At 64.5% G+C, this 18,291-nt stretch overlaps 1 protein-coding gene across 1 annotated transcript in view; it reads right to left on the minus strand.

Annotated features, from left to right (window-relative positions):
* Nucleotides 1-393: 393 nt before the first annotated feature.
* AJAP1 (adherens junctions associated protein 1) overlaps nt 394-18,291 on the minus strand; it is an 81,856-nt gene continuing 63,958 nt past the window's right edge. Inside the window, exons 3-6 of the mRNA XM_054721430.1 lie at nt 11,770-11,857; nt 7,827-8,069; nt 5,801-5,931; nt 394-1,494 (exon numbers count right to left, since the gene is read on the minus strand). Coding sequence (XP_054577405.1) covers nt 5,859-5,931; nt 7,827-8,069; nt 11,770-11,857 — 404 coding nt within the window. The 3' untranslated portion in view covers nt 394-1,494; nt 5,801-5,858. The remainder of the gene's footprint in view (nt 1,495-5,800; nt 5,932-7,826; nt 8,070-11,769; nt 11,858-18,291) is intronic.

Raw genomic sequence — 18,291 nt, forward strand, 5'->3', positions numbered from 1 at the left:
GGCTTGCGAGGGTGCCCCCGCCAGGGCCAGGGCAGGCTCTGCACGGACTGTGGGTTGGGATCCGTGACGAGGCTCCGGCGTGGGGTCCTATTTCCACGGGGAAGCCACATGGGGGAATCGTTGACGGCAACACACACATGCAACAACGGGAACCCAGAGACGCTGTGTTTGCTCCGGCCTCCCCCCAAGATTCAAGGTCACCCTTGGTCTCCAGCAAGAGCCGGCGACCTCTGCCCGCGAATGTGCGGGGAAGGCACAGAACACGCCAGGGCGTGGCCCGCGTGGGAGCAGCCCGGGCCGCGCCCACGGAGGATACATCTCGTTTTCCAAAACACTGGGCCCGTCTCCATTCCCCAGCCCTGCTCCGACGTACGCACACACACGTGGTAAGGATACAGTCCTTTAATGTTCGGAACTGGAAAACGTCTTTAATTCGATCTACGCTTGGAGAACACAGAGGTGGCCGAGACCCCGCCCCCCGCCCGGGGCACGCCCGGGCCCAGGGTGAGCGGCTGCTACAGAAATACCCACATGGCTCTTGGTAGCTTCTCCCAACGGTCAGGTAAAAAACAGTAACATGACGTGTGTGCGTATATATATGTCTATATAGATGTATGTATATAAAACCACGGCCTTCTTCATCGGCCCGAGGGACACGCCGCGCCGGGGCCTCTCACCCAACACTTGCAAACGCGGGACGTGCCATTGGAGGGTCTGTGGGTCGAGGAGGCGGTCCCCCAGGACGGGTGGCCATGAGGGACCAGGACCCCCCGGAGAAATATGCCCACTCGGACTGCGTGTCCAGTATATGCATATATATATGTGCGCGTATACATCTGTGTGTGGGGGTGTGTGCGTGCGTGTGCGGCGGTGTGTCGTGTGTGCGTGTGTGCGTCTGCAAGGTAGAAAACACCAGTTTATTCCGTCCGTACTAAGCATGTTACATAAATCAGGTTTGGTGACTGGTCACACTATTGTTTTTAAAAAGGAACATCGAAGATATTCAAAAATTGCTACAGTACAAAAAAGTGTGTGTGTGTGTGTGTGTTTATATAGTTATATACATCGATATTCCCCAGAAACAGCGACTTTCCGGAAGGGATGCCCGCCCCTGCTTTCCTGCGAGACTCCCACGCGGCGCGCGTGGCTCGGGCGGTTCGCCAGGTCTCTCGGGTCCTACATGGCACATAATGGTATTGTTGGCACAGTCAGCATCGTGGCAACGCCCGCGTCCTCGGGAGCGTCCCGCCTCTGCGCCGGGCCTGCCGCCCCGGCCTCCGGTCCGTCTGGCGTCTCTCCCCTCGGCCTCCGGGTGATGGGGCAGGGCAGCCCCGTCGGTCGGCGCGAGCTTCTCTATAAAAATATATTTGGCCTCTAGCGTCCTGCTGGAGTCCCCGCCGGCACACGGCGGCGGGAGTGCGGGGAGCCCCTCAGATCGTGTAGGGTTAGGTTTGTAAGTGTAATTGAGTTTTTTACAGGTGCGCCCACGGGATCCTGTGTGGAGAGAAAACAAGAAGCGATTAAACGGCAGCGGGCGCAGGGCAGGGCGAGTCCTCGCAGACGCCCTGGGCCGCGGCGACCCAGCCCCGTCCCTGTGCTTCCTGGCTGACGGCCACCCCCGTGTCCTCAGGACAGGAGGGTGCCCCGCGGCGCCCGGACACACCCGGGAATCCCAGGCAGGAGGTGGGCCTGGGCCCACGTTCATCACGGGAAGCGACGGGGAAGCCGGTTCAGCTCCCAGCCCGGAGGGTCAGGGCTTCTCAGAGGGGTCACCAAGCCTGCCGGGGCCTAAGGCATCCCGTGCACGCTCACGCCTTCTCCAGCTCCTACCCTCCAGGGGCCGAGGTGCGTGGCTCCATCCTCGCCTGCGGGAGGCACCGGAGTCCCGTGGCCCACTGCTCCACTCGGAGGGGTTAGGGGGAGCAGTGGACACCACCTGCTGGCCCCCCAGGGGTGACCTTGCTGGAGAGAGGCGGCCAGGTCAGCGGGCCGCAAAGACGTGGCAGCTGCTACCCAGCGGGGTGAGTGCCTCTGAAGAGGGGGCCCCAAAGCCTTCCTGCCTCGGACAAACCCCAGAGCTGTGTCCCCACAGAGCATGGGATGGCCTGAAGGGGGCAGGCATCTAGAAGGGACGGATGGAGGGCCTTTTGGAAGAGGGACAGAGGACCACTGGGGGACCGGAGCCTCTTACTAACCCACAGGCTCTGTCTCTACCCAACATCACAGAGAGACAGAGACAGAGAGAGACAGAGAGAGAGACAGAGAGAGAGAGAGAGAGAGAGAGAGAGAGCGCACACACTCTAACCCTGAGCCTTAACTTGCTATTTTAAGAGCAGCGCTGGCTCCCTCGCCCTGCGGCGGCTCAGTTTGGTTGGAGCATCAGCCCATACACCAGAAGGTTGCAGGTTCGATTCCCAGTCAGCGCACACACCTAGGTTGCGGCTTTGATCCCTAGTTGGGGTGCATACAGGGAGCAACTGATCAATGTTTCTCTCTCCCTCCCTCTCTCTCTCAAATCAATAAAAACATATCCTTGAGTGAGAATTAAAAAATAAATAAAAGCAGGGCTGGCTTTCTGCAGAGATGGGTGGGTTCCTGCACCCCCCATCAGGCCAGGAGGCGGGCCTAAGCCTGCACCCGCCCATCAGGCCAGGAGGCGGGCCTGAGCCTGCACCCGCCCATCAGGCCAGGAGGCGGGCCTAAGCCTGCACCCGCCCATCAGGCCAGGAGGCGGGCCTGAGCCTGCACCTGCCCCTCCAGGCCCTGCTGTTCCTGCAAAACCCTGCTGCATGCCCTCAGCTCCGGGGAGGACTGGGAGTTTCTGTTCTGGAGGCTCAGCTGCTGAGCCTCAGTTGAGCACCAACCCGAGAGGGACTAGGGAGGGACGCGCAGCCCAGGCCAGTGGGAAAGACAGATGCCTGAACCCCAACACCCCAGCCGGAGAAGGTCACCTGGGACAGAGGGCGTCCCCACAGGAAGCCGTGCGCTGCCCAGTGACCCGAGAGATGGGGACCCGGGGTCAACTCTGACTTGGCCAACACGGCCCCACCAGCTCCAAGCCACGGACAGGGTGGGTCACAGGCTAATGACCGGCGTCTGCTTTTGCAAAACCAAGAGGACAGAGCGCCGTGGCCGCGGGGTAACCTCCCCGCCCCCACCCCGGGCAGGGCTGCTTCCCGCCGAGCCCCGCTGGGCGCTGGCCCCCGGCCCCTGCCTCTCGCGGAGAGGGAACGGTCTCCTGAGGGTCCGAGTGCTCCTTCCACGGACAAAGGCGGCCGGCCTGCCCGTGTTCTGGGGACAGCGCGGCCAGGCTCAGGTGCGCTCCCGTCTGATCAGTCAGGGCCCCGGTGGTCTGGGAAGTAATAATCCCCAGGATGGATCTCTCCTGGGCTCCGTCTGGGGTGGAGCGGCCTGCGAATGGAAGGTTCCGGGCGCTGAGGGGGTTTCTGACATTGACTTTTCGAGAAATGACAGGCAATGAGCCCCAGGGCCATCTGGGCGTGAGTCTGAGGCCGCCGTCCTGGGGGCAGTAAAGGCCGCGGCGTCCTTTCATCCTGCCCGGCGCACGGACCAGCTGGCCGTGGGGGAGCCGGCCTGAGGCGGTCCGGGCCAGGCTCTACGGGCCCATCTCCGAGGCCGAATCCGGGGACACAGCGACGCGGCCGGGCTGGGGGCCCGTGCCCACCTCTGGGGCGTCGCCGACCACCCCCCAGCAGGGAGGCGCACTGGGCCCCGTCTGGGTCCCCGACGTGCGTCTGGGTCCCCGACGTGCGAGTGGGTTCGCGGGAGCAGACAGAGGGGTGGTGACAAAGGATCCATCGTCATTGAAAGTGCGTTTGCCGAGGCTTCGCGGCGAGGCCGGAGACAAACACCTCCGCCGGCTCCCAGACCTCAATTAAACGCTTCCGTATTAATTGCTATTTGTGTAAGGGGTAACTAGCACCCCAGTAAATCTGCGCCCTCTTCCAGGTGGCCCTCCGCCGAGGCGCATGTCCAGGCATTCATTAGAGGAATCGGGACGCCTCAGACCCGGATGTGTTGCTCCTGGAGAGTGATAAACGGCTGCCGACTCTCGGCACGGAGTCCCGAAGCGTCCATCAGGGGCTAACGAGGCGCCTGCCTCCCTCCTGGCCTCGCCTGCGGGAACGGGGGCGGCAGGACAGAGCCGCGGCTCCGGCCCGCAGGCTGGAGGCTGAGCCGGGCGGGCGCCCTGCAAGTCCCGGGGGCGCTTCTCGCCTCACCGACCCGCCGTCCACAGCGAGCGAGGGGAGGTCTCCGGACAGGGAGGCGTCCCCTCCTGTACACGGGGGTGCCCCCAGATAGCTCCTCGGGCACCTTCGGAGAGAGGGGTCCAGACACCTTGCCGCCTGGGGCCGGGGGTGATCTGCCCCACCCCCTACAGCCTGGCTGACCTCGGGCAAATCACGCCACCGCCGTGCCTCACTGGCCCCGTCTGGGAAGGGGACGCTGGGAGGACGGAGTGTGCAAAGAGCGCTCCCGGGAGCTGCCGTGCGAACGTCCGCGTGAGGGAACCGTCCCCAGGGCGGGCGCCGCCTGCAGCCAAAGGCCTGCGTGCCTCGGTGCGTGGCTCACAGCCCTGGGCGCGTGGGGCCTGTGTGTGCGGGGCCAGCCTCCCCGGGGCAGAGTCTTGAGCTCTCGTTGCATTTGAAATCTTTAAAGATCCCTGCAGAGATGCTGGCCCGGCGGGGCGGCCGCGGGGGCGGTTCCGGGACAGGCGGGACCCTCTATTGGTGAGCGAGGCTCTGCGGCTGGTCTGGCTGCAGCCAGGGGAGCCCCCCAGGCCCTAAGGAGGGGTCTCCCCGAGGCAGAGAGAGGCGCAGGCGTCCGAGGGCGGGCGGGGCCACGCCGTGCCCTTCCGGCCTTGAACCCGGACACAGAACGCGTCCTGCCCACGTGCTGCCGGCTCAGCCAAGGCTCCGCGGGGGCTCGCTCTCGTGCTCATCTAATCACATTTCCCTGCCCCTCGGCGGAACATCGCGCCGAGCAGGTCGTGTTGGCGTGGGGACAGGAAGCGAGGGCTGGGATTTAATTTGGAGCCAACACGCTATTCATTAGGACGGGCCTCGGAACAGAGCGATCCGGCCCGGCTGCTGAGAGCCGCCGGCTCCCCGGGCCCCAGCTGCAGGCCGCCAGCCCCGTCCCCGAGGGTCCCCGAGGGCCCGAGGAGCACCTCCCCGCCTGGGGCCTGCAGCCCCCCGACAATGGCTCTGCCCCTTCGTCCCCAGACCAGAAGGTGAGCGGAGAGGGGAAAACATTCTCAGATCTCAGCTCCGTCTGTCCGCGGGGCCTGCACATCCCCGTCTGCCGCAGCGCCCGCTCCACACAGCGGCCGCCTCGCCTTCCCGCCCTCTCTCCCCCGTTCCCGCCCGGTCTCCTGCTCTCACACCTCCAGGTTGGGCTGTGATTCTGTTCTGCGCCTCCCCGGGCAGGGACGTGCACTGGATGGCGGGTGCCCGGCCAGGCATCGGGCGCCAGGGCTGATGTCCCCGCCCATGCAGGCCGGGCCGCGGTGGCCTCCAGGGGGAGGGACGGACACGGACAGAAACAGCTCCGGTGCGGAGTCGGGGTGCCTGAGTCACCGTCCCCCCCCCACACACACACTGGGATGTGGGGGTGTTTCTCACAAGGGCGGCGGGGAGCCCCCAGCCCAGCCCTGCGGGTCACTCAGAAAGGTCACGTCACTGCAGCTCCGCCCAGGGTGACCCCGCGGGGAGGGGCTCCCACTTATCCCAGAGCGAGGCCGGCGGGGAGGGGGAGGCAGAGGCTGAGCGGCACCTACCGTGACACAGACACACGGCGTCCGCCCCGCCCCCAGGAGGTAAAAAAGGCTTCGCCAGTCAGCAGGAGATCTCGAACCACTTCTCAGACACGAAGGCCACGGGGATGAGGTGCCGATCCGAAGAAGGCGGTCTGCGGCGACACAAAGGCGCGGGCTCGCACGGCTGGTCCGGCCGACAGGCGGGGCAGGCCCGCGGCACAAACCGGCTTCTGGGGCACGGAGAACCGGCCGAGGGTGGCGCTCAGCTTGGACCCCCGCCTTCGACAGGGAGGGCCCCCTCCTGTGGCTGACGCCCCTTTCCACCCTGGACGGCCTTGGAGGCCCCAGGGCCTGGGGACCGTCCCGGAGGGCTGTGGTGGGGAGGCGGGAGGCTCGGGCCCCGGGGGCCCCTGGGACAGGACAGAGCGCAGGTCGCTGCCGGAGGACAGGACGGGATGGGACGGGCGTTACCACACACCGCAGGGTGGGCGGGCCTGGCTCCTGAAATGGCACCCCGTCCGTCACCTTCCAGACGAAGCTGCCACTTCCCAGGCCAGCGAGGGCCGGCGGAGCTTTACCTCCCGCCGAAAAGCAGGCACCTCTCCACCCCAGGCTCCCTCGCCAGGGCGCGAGCATGCCCGCTGTGCCACCCTGCCCATGCCACCCTGCCCGTGCCACCTGCCTGTGTCACCCTCCGCGTGGACACCTGCCCGTGGACACCCTGCCCGTGCCACCTGGCTGTGTCACCCTGCCCATGCCACCTGGCTGTGTCACCCTGCCCGTGGACACCCTGCCTGCTGTGCCACCCTGCCCGTGCCACCTGCCCGTGGACACCCTGCCTGCTGTGCCACCCTGCCCGTGCCACCTGCCTGTGTCACCCTGCCCGTGCCACCCTGCCCGTGGACACCTGCCCGTGGACACCCTGCCCGTGGGCACCCTGCCCGTGCCACCTGCCCGTGGACACCCTGCCCGTGCTACCTGCCCGTGGACACCCTGCCTGACACAGGGCAGAGCGGGGGACAAAGTGAAACCCCGCCCGCCCCGAGGCTGGCGCTGCTGGCAGGGTTCCTGTCCAGAGAGACGCGCACGTTCAGCGAAATGGCCCGACAATCCTTCCGCCAAGTCCCGGGAGCCGGCCTTCCGCAAGGCTGGGGCGCTGAGGCGGGGGCGTGGGGACCGCTCCCTAACGCGAGCTCCCGCGTCCTCGAGTGAAAGGGGTGGTGATGGGAAGGTCAGTCCTGAGGGCCCCTCTGCAGTCTCCCCTCTGGGAAAGGGGCGTCTCACTCACCATGTGGCCACACAGCCTGGAGCAGCCGCTGGTCCCCGGAGGGACAGGCCGCGCTAGCCACGGGCTCCCGCTAAAGCACCCCACCGCCCCACGGCTCGGGGAGAAGCCCGCTCCGGGAGCGTCCCCCCGTCCCCCCGTCTGGCCCTGGACAGGGTCGCCAGCTGCCGTCCGACCCCCAAACCCACCTGCCCTCCTGCCCATTTCCTCCTCTAATTGAGCTGGTGCAGGGTTTTTCTAATTTATAAAATGAGGCCTGCGTGTGCGCCCGCTTTCAGAGAGCAGCTCATTGCCGTTTTAATGTGACTCCGGACGCACGGGCCGCTGACTCGGGGCCGTGTGCGCTCAGGATCGCTCCTGATGGACAGACACAGGCTGGAGTCGGGCTGGGATGCGATGGTTTTGCTCGATTCGCTGCGGACACTTTATGGATGCGGGTCAGAGACACGGACTGGGAAGGACCCATCGGGACGGCTGGCACTGAGGGCTACAAAGCTGGCTTTGAGCTGGAGGGGGGGTGACGCCTTCCCCGGGCACAGAGGCCGGAAGGGGCACCGAGGCGGCAAGGCATTCGCCACTGCCCAGCGCGGGTCGGGCAGGTGGGGCGGGTTCTGGCTGCGGCCGCGGCTTCTCTCTGGTGGGGAAGGCCTGTCCCCCTTGCGTTTGCTGGGACCCTCAGACCCAGGTGAAGGGTCCCCCGCCCCATCTGCAGCCCCGCGACCACACTGCGCGCCAGGAGCCGCAGCGGCGGGCTGAGCTCACCGGTTCCCGTTGAACGTGGACTTGTACTCGCCCACGGAGCGCAGCGTCTCGTCGGCGTAGGTGGGCACGGAGGCGCGCACGCACTCGTGGGAGCACTGCAGGCCCTCGCTGTAGGCCGTGAAGATGTCCAGGCTGCTGGGCACGCGCGCCGGCGGGAAGTCCGTCAGGTTCTGGCAGCTCTCCTCCTGCTGGTCCAGCTTCCGCGGGCGGCCGTTCCTGCGGGGGTTCCCGCTCTGCGCGCAGCTGGGGGCAGACGGGGCGTGGGCAGGCGGGACCGCGGAGCCCCTCCAGCCCCCAGCCCCCCGCCTGGGCGCCAGCGCTCGCCACACCCCATCACCACTAAGCGGTGAGTCCCAGGCCCTTCGGGAGATCAACCGCAATCCAGCCATCAGCTCTTTTTAAAAATAAAATTTGAATTTTAAACGTGTCCGATATCGCGCTCGCCGATCTGGCTCAGTGGATAGAGCGTCGGCCTGTGGACGGAAGGGTCGAGGGTTCGATTCCTGGTCAGGGCACAGGCCCGGATTGCGGGCTCAGTCCCCAGTAGGGGGCGGGGCGTGCAGGAGACAGCCAATCCATGATTCTCTCTCATCATTGATGTTTCTCTCTCTCTCCCTCTCCCTTCCTCTCTGAAATCAATACAAATATATATATTTTAAAAATGTGTCCGATTTTGCAGGGAGGACTAGGAGGTGAGGGTTGAGCTGTCTTTTCCTAGAGCTGAGTCCTTGTTTGGCCAAAGAAGGTCAGCCTGACCGTGGTGCTGACTCAGTTTCCCCAGGAACGCCTTGACGAGATGGCAACGGCGGGTCCTCACGGGAAACCTGATGCTCAGTCCGGGGCCTGGCCTCCTGTTTCAGAAGGGCCCTCGTGGTTCTCTGGGGACAGGGGGACGTCGGGGGCCCTCCCCTGCCACGCCCACGAGCTGGAGATGTGACGGGACCATCCTTCCTTCGCCGCGACCGGGTCTGTGGCGGGAACTGTCCTGCCGCCCCGAGGAGGCCCGCCTCAGGTCCCATTCCTCCGGACCACGGAAGCTTCCAGATGCCGCCCGGGACAGACTCAGGGCCCCACCCCTGTGGGCCAAGGGAACTGGGAGTAACAGTCAGACCACCCCGTCCCTGGATGTCCCTCTGGGGGGCTCACCAGCAGGACGCGTGGGACTTCCGTCCCCGTGCAGGAGGGTGGCGAGGAGGGGATGTGGGGAGCCCCACTCTGGGGACCTCAGGGGGCACCAGTTCCCTTTGCCTCCCCTCTGTGCTCAGCACTGATGACCAAGGAGGGGCTGCAAGGGGTCGTGTGCCCCCCCCCCCCCCGGGTCAGGTATTCCCCTGCCCGGCTCTCCTGGGAGAGGCCTCCTGCCTGCTGGCCTGGAACCGACCCCCCCCCCCCCCGCCAAGGTCACGGAACCCACTCATCCCGCCGGGTCACTTCCCTGAGGGCTTGTGGAGGGTTCGCTGCAAACCCAGCGTGTGGGGGATCCGAGAGGAAGCTGGCGGCCTGTCACCAGCGCGTCACAAGTCCGCTGTCCCCGGTCAGGACGGCCGGTGGGACCGGGGGTCCGGCACCCGTGTGCCCGCCCTGCCCAGGGGCCGCTGGACGCTCAGTGCTGGCCTCGTTCTCTGCCCCGGGACACGCTCTGGGTCCCGGCTCACTAGCCGTCGGGGGGGAGGGGGGAGAGGGGCAGGGAGGGGAGGGAGATGGCGCCCAGGCCTTGCTGGCCTGTGAGAGGTCTTTTCCAGCCCTATGTCTCCACATCCGCCTTCACTGACCCCCCTGTACCCCCCTGTCCGCCTTCACTGACCCCCTTGTGCCCCCCTGTCCGCCTTCACTGACCCCCCTGTGCCCCCCTGTCCTCCTTCACTGACCCCCCTGTGCCCCCTGTCCGCCTTCACTGACCCGCCTGTGCCCCCCTGTCCGCCTTCACTGACCCCCCTGTGCCCCCCGTCCGCCTTCACTGACCCCCCTGTGCCCCCCTGTCCGCCTTCACTGACCCCCCTGTGCCCCCCTGTCCACCTTCACTGACCCCCTATACCCCCCTGTCCACCTTCACTGACCCCCCTGTGCCCCCCTGTCCGCCTTCACTGACCCCCCTGTGCCCCCCTGTCCGCCTTCACTGACCCCCCTGTGCCCCCCTGTCCGCCTTCACTGACCCCCCTGTACCCCCCTGTCCGCCTTCACTGACCCCCTGTGCCCCCCTGTCCGCCTTCACTGACCCCCCTGTCCGCCTTCACTGACCCCCCCTGTACCCCCCTGTCCGCCTTCACTGACCCCCCTGTGCCCCCCTGTCCGCCTTCACTGACCCCTCTGTACCCCCCTGTCCGCCTTCACTGACTCCCCTGTGCCCCCCTGTCCGCCTTCACTGACCCCCCTGTGCCCCCACCCCCCCGTCCACCTTCGCTGACCTGAAAACCAGCTTTCTAGCAACTTCCGCGTGTGGATGCGGGGCTGCTCCCCCCACAGCCCTGCCAGCGTCTGCGGCAGCAAGGGAGCATCTGCGAGGGAGCTGATGCCAGAAGGAGCCACGTTTGCCGCGGGAGGGGCTGCAGGCGGACAGGGGTCACCGGCAGCGCCCGCCGTCCCAGGGGGGCAGGTGTGTGTACACGGCGAGGCCAACCTCAAAACAGGCCGATTTCCAGGAGGAAACAGGCCGCTGGGGCACAGCAGTCCCCTGATGCCCAGAGGCGCGGCTCGCGGAGGAAGGAAGGGTGGGAGGAGGCTGGGCCGGCACCGGGGGCCGGGGCAGCCGGGACAGCGAGGCCACGGGCCGGCCAGGGCCAGGCGCAGCCGCCGCCCAGGCTGACGCTGGGAAACACAGGAAAGGGTTGGGGCCCAGTTGGTGTGACTCGGTGGTTGAGCATCAACCCATAACCCAGGACATCACGGCCGGCCTCCCCGTCGGGCAGTGCTGGGTGGCAGGCTCGTTCCCAGGAGGGGGCGTGCAGGAGGCAGCTGATCGAGGACATTCCTCTCTTATTGATGTTTCTCTCTCATCAGTGTTTGTATCTTTCTATCCCTCTCTTTTCCTCTCTCTCTAAAGTCAATAAAAACATATATTAAAAACAGAAAGAAAAGGGGATGCGCCTGCGTGGGAACCCAGAGGCACTGGCTCCGGGAAAAAGGGTGCAGAGAGGGTAGCGCCTGCTGCCTGAGTCAGGGTGCCGGCTCTCAGCCAGCCTTCGGGATGGGGCTGCGGGATGGGGGCTGCGGGATGGGGGCTGCGGGATGAGGGGTTGTGGGATGGGGGCTGCGGGATGAGGGGTTGTGGGATGAGGGCTGAGGGCTGTGGGAGGGGGCTGTGGGATGGGGCTGCGGGATGAGGGCTGCGGGATGAGGGGTTGTGGGATGGGGGCTGCGGGATGGGGGCTGCGGGATGAGGGCTGCGGGATGAGGGCTGCGGGGTGGGGGCTGCGGGATGGGGCTGTGGGATGGGGCTGCGGGATGAGGGCTGCGGGATGGGGGCTGCGGGATGGGGCTGCGGGATGAGGGCTGCGGGGTGGGGGCTGCGGGATGGGGGCTGCGGGATGAGGGGTTGTGGGATGGGGGCTGCGGGATGGGGGCTGCGGTATGGGGCTGAGGGATGAGGGGTTGTGGGATGGGGCTGAGGGATGGGGCTGAGGGATGAGGGCTGCGGGATGAAGGGTTGTGGGATGGGGCTGAGGGATGAGGGCTGCGGGATGGGGCTTCGGGATGGGGCTGCGGGATGGGGGCTGCGGGATGGGGCTGCGGGATGGGGGCTGCGGTATGGGGCTGAGGGATGAGGGGTTGTGGGATGGGGCTGAGGGATGACGGGTTGTGCTCTGGGGGGCCCGGGCCAGGCACAGAGAAACAGCCCCCCGGGCGGAGGCCTGCCGCCAGGTGGGAGAAGTAGGATCCTTTTGTGTGCACCCCCCAGGGACCCCCCACACCTCCATTTCCAGACGAGAAGGGCCGGGACCCTTACCAGTTTTTTAAGACAAGAGTTGTGATCAGAGCAGCTATGACCATGATGAGGGAGACGGTGATGGTGACGATCTGATGGACGGCCAGACCTGGAAACAGAGAGGGGGAGGGGAGATGTGAAACGGGGTCATGTGATGAAGGGGTCCAGACGGGGGCACATTAACCTGTCCTGTCAACCTGGCTACCAAAGCCAGGTCCCGTCCGTGAGCAGCCTGCACGCGCCCGCAGGGGATGGCTGCGTGGGGGCCGCACAGGCCCGCAGGCCCCTCCCTCACCACACCAGGGCTGCCCTCGCCCGGAGTCCAGGGAGGGGAGCCCCAGCCCCGGCCTCTCTCCTTCCCAGAGCCCTTCCAGTCCGCAGGTGGAGACCTGGCTGGCCCCTTGCACCTGCCGAGCCCCGCCCCTGGAGCAGGCGGGCCCTGGCCGGAGCTCCGCCCAGGACTGGTCACCCTCCTCTCCCCGCCCTGGGGGAGTCCTGCTCCTGGAGACTGAGCACCGGGCGGCTGGCCTGCACGTGGGGCGGACTCGCCGGACGCAGGAGGAGCCTCGCCGGACGCAGGAGGAGCCGGGGAGGCCCAGGACTTGGCGGGAAGCGGGGAGGCAGCCGTGCAAGCTCGGGGACAGCTGGATCCTTGGGAACCGTCTCCCGCTTTCCAGACTTCACTCCAACAAGTGCACTGGCTGCTGGGGTGTCAGGGAGCGAGAGGGCCCAGTGGGGGCTCTGTGGGCGCCCTGCTGTGTGTGCCTGGGGGAGGGGGAGCCGACAGGGACAAAAAGACTGGGCCCTCCAGAACCAGTGCAGCCAGAGCCCCGGCCACTCACCCCACATGCAGATGCCAGAGGAAGGGAGCTCTCCTGTCCTCTCCCTCTGCACCCCCTCTCCCCTCCCCCCCCCTCCCCCCCCCGCCGCCCCAGCAAGAACCTTACTTACCTGGGCATCAGGTGACAAAGGCCTCGAGGGGCGAGCAAGAGCCTGCAGGTGTGGGCACACTCCCCCACGGACGTGCTGATGCCCACACTCGTCCACCGGAGACCTTTGAGCCCCTGTCTCTCCCCACGCCTGGCGCCCAGTCCTGACGTCCCTTCGCAGAGGCCCGCCCTCCACACCCCAGGAACCCGACCCAGCAGGCCCCGCGGGGAGAACCACGCGTGTGCGGTCCTGGCGGAGGGCGGCGGAATGCAAGATTCCTCTGGCGGCCTCCCAAGGACACGGTCTCGCGGCAGATGTTACTTCCCCACTGGGTATGGTCCTCGAGGGGGATTGCTGGGAAAGGACTCCGAGCTGGCATGGCCAGAACAGCTCTCTCTCCCGCCGGCCCCGCTTCCGTTTGCACCGAGGGGAAAGCTGGAGGGAGACGGGGTCACGGGCCTCCCTCGTTCCTCCTTTTGTCCACTGACCCAGGAGCCAGGTATGGAGCACCTGCGGCCCAGGCAGGGCCAGCTTTCACCCACCAGCCGCGGTGCCACCCTCCGGAGCAGCCGCTCGGGGCCCATTATTTATAGTGGCAGCTCTCACTGCCGTACACTGGTGCCCAATTAGGCACATCTGTGAGACAGCTCGGCTTTGCCTCCGGGCCTGCCAAGTCCGCCTGCCAATTGGGCTAAGCTTTATGCCATATGGACCACCCTCAACCCCAGCAACAATGGAGTGCCCACCGGCCTCAGAAATGCTGTCTATTCACCAGCTTCCCTTAGACTCAAGTGAGACATGTTGGCAGAGGGCACTGAAAAGGATGCCCAGTTTAATGGACAAGCAGGGAGGCTGGCAGCTCAGTCTCCCCTCACCCTCCATCCACACACGCCCTCCGGCCCAGTCGAGAGACCGCCACACTGTCTTCAAAACTAGGAGCTCATCCTGTGTCTATACTTCCTGTGATGGGACATAAGCTCGTGATGATGATGATGATTATGGTGATGGTGATGATGATGGTAATGGTGATGGTGATGATGATGGTGATGGTGGTAATGATGATGGTGATGATGGTGATGATAATTTTGGTGGAGATGATGATGGTGATGGTCGTGCTAACATTGGTGGGGATGATGATGGTGGTGGGGATGATGATGATAATTTTGGGGGGGATAATGATGATGATGGTGATGATGATGATGGTGATCATAATGTTGATGGGGATAATGTGATGATGGTGAAGGTGGTGATGGTGATGATGATGATGGTGGTGATGTTGGTGAAGGTGATGATGGTGATGATGCTGGTGATGGTGGTAGTGTTGATGATGATGGTGGTGGTGATTATGGTGAAGGTGATAATGCTGGTGTTGGTAGTTAAATTGTAATGATGATGATGATGGTGGTGGGGGTGATGATGGTGATGATGGTGATGATGGTGATGATGATGTTGGTGGTGGTGGTGGTGATGATGGTGAAGGTGATGACGGTGATGATGCTGGTGATGGTGGTAGTATTGATGATGATGATGATGGTGGAGGTGATGCTGGTGATGGTGGTAGTATTGATGATGATGAAAGTGGTAACCAACTGGTGGTGATGATGATGGTGATGACAATGGTCACAGGCCTGCTCAGTATGTGATAGCAACCCGTAGGTGTGTATTATACCATCTAACCTTGGCAGCCACTCTCAAAGGCAAACGCTGTCATCCTAAATGGAAGTGGAAAATGTCTGGGCAGGTTTGTGTGAATTCCTTGGATCCCTTCGGGTCTGCTGGTTCCAAAGCCCATGCGCACAGTATATATGATTCTGGGCGCACACTTAGTTTATCTCAGTTTTGGCTTTCACCAAAAACCGGCACTCCCTCCCCTACATTCCCGGGGGCGGACAAGCTTCTAAATCATGAAGGCAAGTATTTCAGCCTCACCACTTCCTCCACCAACTGACGGCTCGGGCGTGCTCCAGGCCCGGCCAAAAGCCCCTCAGCCACTCCTTGGCAGGTCACACCCCAGTCCCATGGCAAGAACCGGGTCTGTTTCTGGGGCCGACCCCGCCCTCCTCGATGCCGATGGAGGTGGGTGACATGAAGACACATTGAGGGGACAGGAGCTGGGGACTGGCTCAAGTATGAGGCAGGCCAGCCGGAGGCGCTGAGGGTCCCCTTACAAGAGCAGAGCGCCCTGGCGTCCATCCCCAATGGCGTCCGCTCCTGAGGAGGCCCAGGCGCCGCCAGATTTCGACCCCTCAGCTTGTCACCGAGGGGACTGTTCTGCTGGGTGGAGCGTCTGTAACAGCCACGTCCTCGGAGGGAAGGTCCCCGGAGCAGCTGTCGCAGTTGTTCAGCCCCTGCCACTCCCCTGCGGGCGGGGACGGGGAAGCAGCCCCCTCCCCCTCTGGTGGATGCAGGAGACTGAGGTCCAGGGGGATTGTTGGCTCCAGGGAAGTCCTGCCCCCAACTCACGACTAAGAACCAAAATCCATCTTTTGCCTGCGGCCCTTCACTCTCCATCATCACAGGCTGGCTGTCTTGTGAGGTTTCCACTGTCAAGGTGATTTCAAAGACAGCTACAGCCTCTACCTTATTTTTTAAAATATTTTTTATTGATCTCAGAGAGGAAGGGAGAAGGAGAGAGACAGAAACATCCACGATGAGAGAGAATCATGGATGGGCTGCCTCGTGCACGCCCAACTCCGGGCTTCGAGCCCACAACCCTGGGCACGTGCCCCGACCGGGAATCAAACCGGGACCTCTAGGTTCATAGGTCAACGCTCACCCTCTGAGCCACCGTGGCCGGGCACAGCCTCTGTCTATCGAGCTGGGCAGCTTGCCCACCTGGGCTGTCCCCGCGGAGCCGGCTTGTGGGCAGAGCTGTGCCTTTGGGTGACACTTTCCCAGGATCACCTGGTTAGACAGGAGTCTCGATTTTTGGAGACCTGAACTCAGGGGGAGTTTTCCCAACGCGCTCCATCCAACCGCCTCAGAAGTATTCCAGCCGCACGCCGCTCCGCTGTCCTCCGTGAAGGTGGGGAAGGAAATGGCATCTTTTGAAAGTCAAGAGTGCTCAGCTCACGAGATCGCTGTCTGGAGGGACCTCACCCCACGGCCTATGGATGGGGATGCCCCGCCCCACACAACTCCCAGCGTCCCTCCCTCCTCGCTCCTCTCTCTCCACCTTAAATCATGTGCCCTCCGGTCAGGTCTCTGGGGGTCAGTCAATCATGCAGCGGGGACATCTGTCCCATAAGCCCTCTGAACCTGGGCAGGGTGACCCTGGAGCGGATCCGTGCCCACTGCCAAGAGGGCTGTATGCCCCCAGGAAAGGAAAAATACAGCCCTGCCCTCTCCCCCTTCAAGGTCAACATCGAATCCGTCTTCAAAGTGTTTGCAATTCAGACCTGGTCCCCGGGCACGCCGCATGCCAGGTGGGGCTCCCGCTCCCCCCCTTCTGACAGGTGTTCCCATTCCTGCTAACGTAGGGGCTCGCTCTGCTCCCGGTAATTGCCACCGTATCCCAATGTGCTGGGATCAGCTGCCACCAGGTCATAAATCACGAGACCTGGGATAATGGATGGGGACTGAGGGGTTCCCAGCCCCGCACCCATCAGTAGGGCGGTGATGGCTATATTTGAGGTTTGTCATAAGATCAGGCCCCAAAGACTGCGGGATTAGCCATCCATCTCGGGGTCTGGACAGTGTTTTATGCAACGAAGGGGATCAGGCGTGGACCACAGTCCCCTGCAAAGGCAAACGCACCCGGCGCCGCCTTGTCCAGCTGTGGGGGGGGGGGGGCTTCTGGCGGGTGCCCTTGGGGAGGCAGGACCATGGCCCGAGCATCGGCCGAGGCAAAGGGCCGACACTTCCATGTCCAGGAGCTCCTCTCCAGGGCAGGACGCCGCGTGCCCATGGTGCGGGGACGGTGGCCCAGGGGCCGAAGGGTCAGGGCCGGCTTCCAGGTTTCAGAGTTGGGCGGTGACACAGGAGCCACGCCCTTTCCACAGAGGCTGAGCGACTCCACAGCACGTCCTGGAGGGACCGCCTCGGGGACACGGTGGGGCTCCCGGCGTCCACAGCGGGACCGGCAGGAGGCCAGCCCCAGCTTCCAGAGGACACGCACATATTCACGCACACATGCACATGTGCACACGCACATGCGTGCACGCACGCCCACAAGGCACACACATGCACACATATGTGCACACTCACACACGTGCGCGCGCACTGAGTTTATTGCTCATCTCCTTTAAGAACAGCGGGAGCCGACCCCGGGCTGCTGTGTTCGATGTGGACACGGCCCGGTTCCTCCCCGCCTCTCCCAGCAGCCCCGGAGCGTCTCACAAAGGGCCGAGGCCGGAAGGAGGTGCCGGGAGCCACGGGCCAGGCCGCCCCTCACCCGTCAGCCAGCGCCCAGGGAACAGGCTGCAGCCGGGGCTCGGGCCCAGGTGCCAGCTGAGCCCGTGACCGCATTACTCACCATCGAGACGGAATCTATATTTAGCCCTGAACACGGTGAATGGATCAAAGGGCTAAGCAAACGCGAAGGCTCCCCACAGCGCCCGCCGCCCCCTCCGCGGCCCGGACACGCCTGTCTGCAGGCCAGAGCCTGGCGCAGCCTCGGGACCCGCTGGCGCACAGTAGGTGTGCAGAGGCGGTGGCCCTTCCTGGGGCGGGACGGCCGGGCTGGCCTGTGGGCTCAGCGCAGGGCCCGCAGCAGACGCGCCCCTGACACGGCCAGGCAGCTGGGGGCTGGGGCGCAGCGCAGCGCTGAGGGTGAGGGAAAGGGGTGCACCACTTCCCCTCGGGCTCTCAGCACCTTTAAAGGCTTGGGGGGGTCCGGGAGGGGGGGAGAACCGTTAACTCTCACAGCCACCCCGGTCTTCATGCCGCCAACCGCCATTGTATTAAAAGCAACAGACACACAAGTTGGTGCATTAAACGGTCCCACTTCCCACCCCCCACCCCCCCAACCCGGCCCCAGCCAATGGCGTGTGTGGCCCTCCTGCTGCCCTAGGGGATCCCCTTCCCCCCAGGATGGGTGGTGATGAGGCTCGGGCTATCCCCGCCCACCCCAGCTCCCAGGGAGCCCCCTGCCGGCCACCTGAGGGAGGGCCTTGCCCACCTAGGACGGGGCCTCTCCCTGCAGCTTGCCCGGGGCTGCGGCCGTCAGGGGGAGAAAGGCGGGCAGTGTGGCCTTGGCACTGTCCCTGCCACCAGGAGAGCAGGGAGGAGGGCCCAGGGGTGGGGCCAGGGGCGGGAGGCTCCGGGTGGAAGAGGCAAGCCGACAGGAAGACAGCGGCCCTGGCTTTGCTTTGCTGGAGGGGGGGCGGGGGGCTGAAACACCGAGTCCCTGCTGGGGGGACGGCCCCTCAAAGGGGGGACAGGAGAGCCGAAACCGGTTTGGCTCAGTGGATAGAGCGTCAGCCTGCGGACTCAAGGGTCCCAGGTTCGATTCCGGTCAAGGGCATGTACCTTGGTTGCGGGCACATCCCCAGTAGGGGGTGTGCAAGAGGCAGCTGATAGATGTTTCTAACTCATCGATGTTTCTAACTCTCTATCTCTCTTCCTCTCTGTAAAAAATCAATTAAAAATATTTAAAAAAAAGGGGGGGGAACA

The sequence above is a fragment of the Eptesicus fuscus genome, chromosome 9 (assembly GCF_027574615.1).
Source record: "Eptesicus fuscus isolate TK198812 chromosome 9, DD_ASM_mEF_20220401, whole genome shotgun sequence".
NCBI classification, from domain to species: domain Eukaryota; kingdom Metazoa; phylum Chordata; class Mammalia; order Chiroptera; family Vespertilionidae; genus Eptesicus; species Eptesicus fuscus.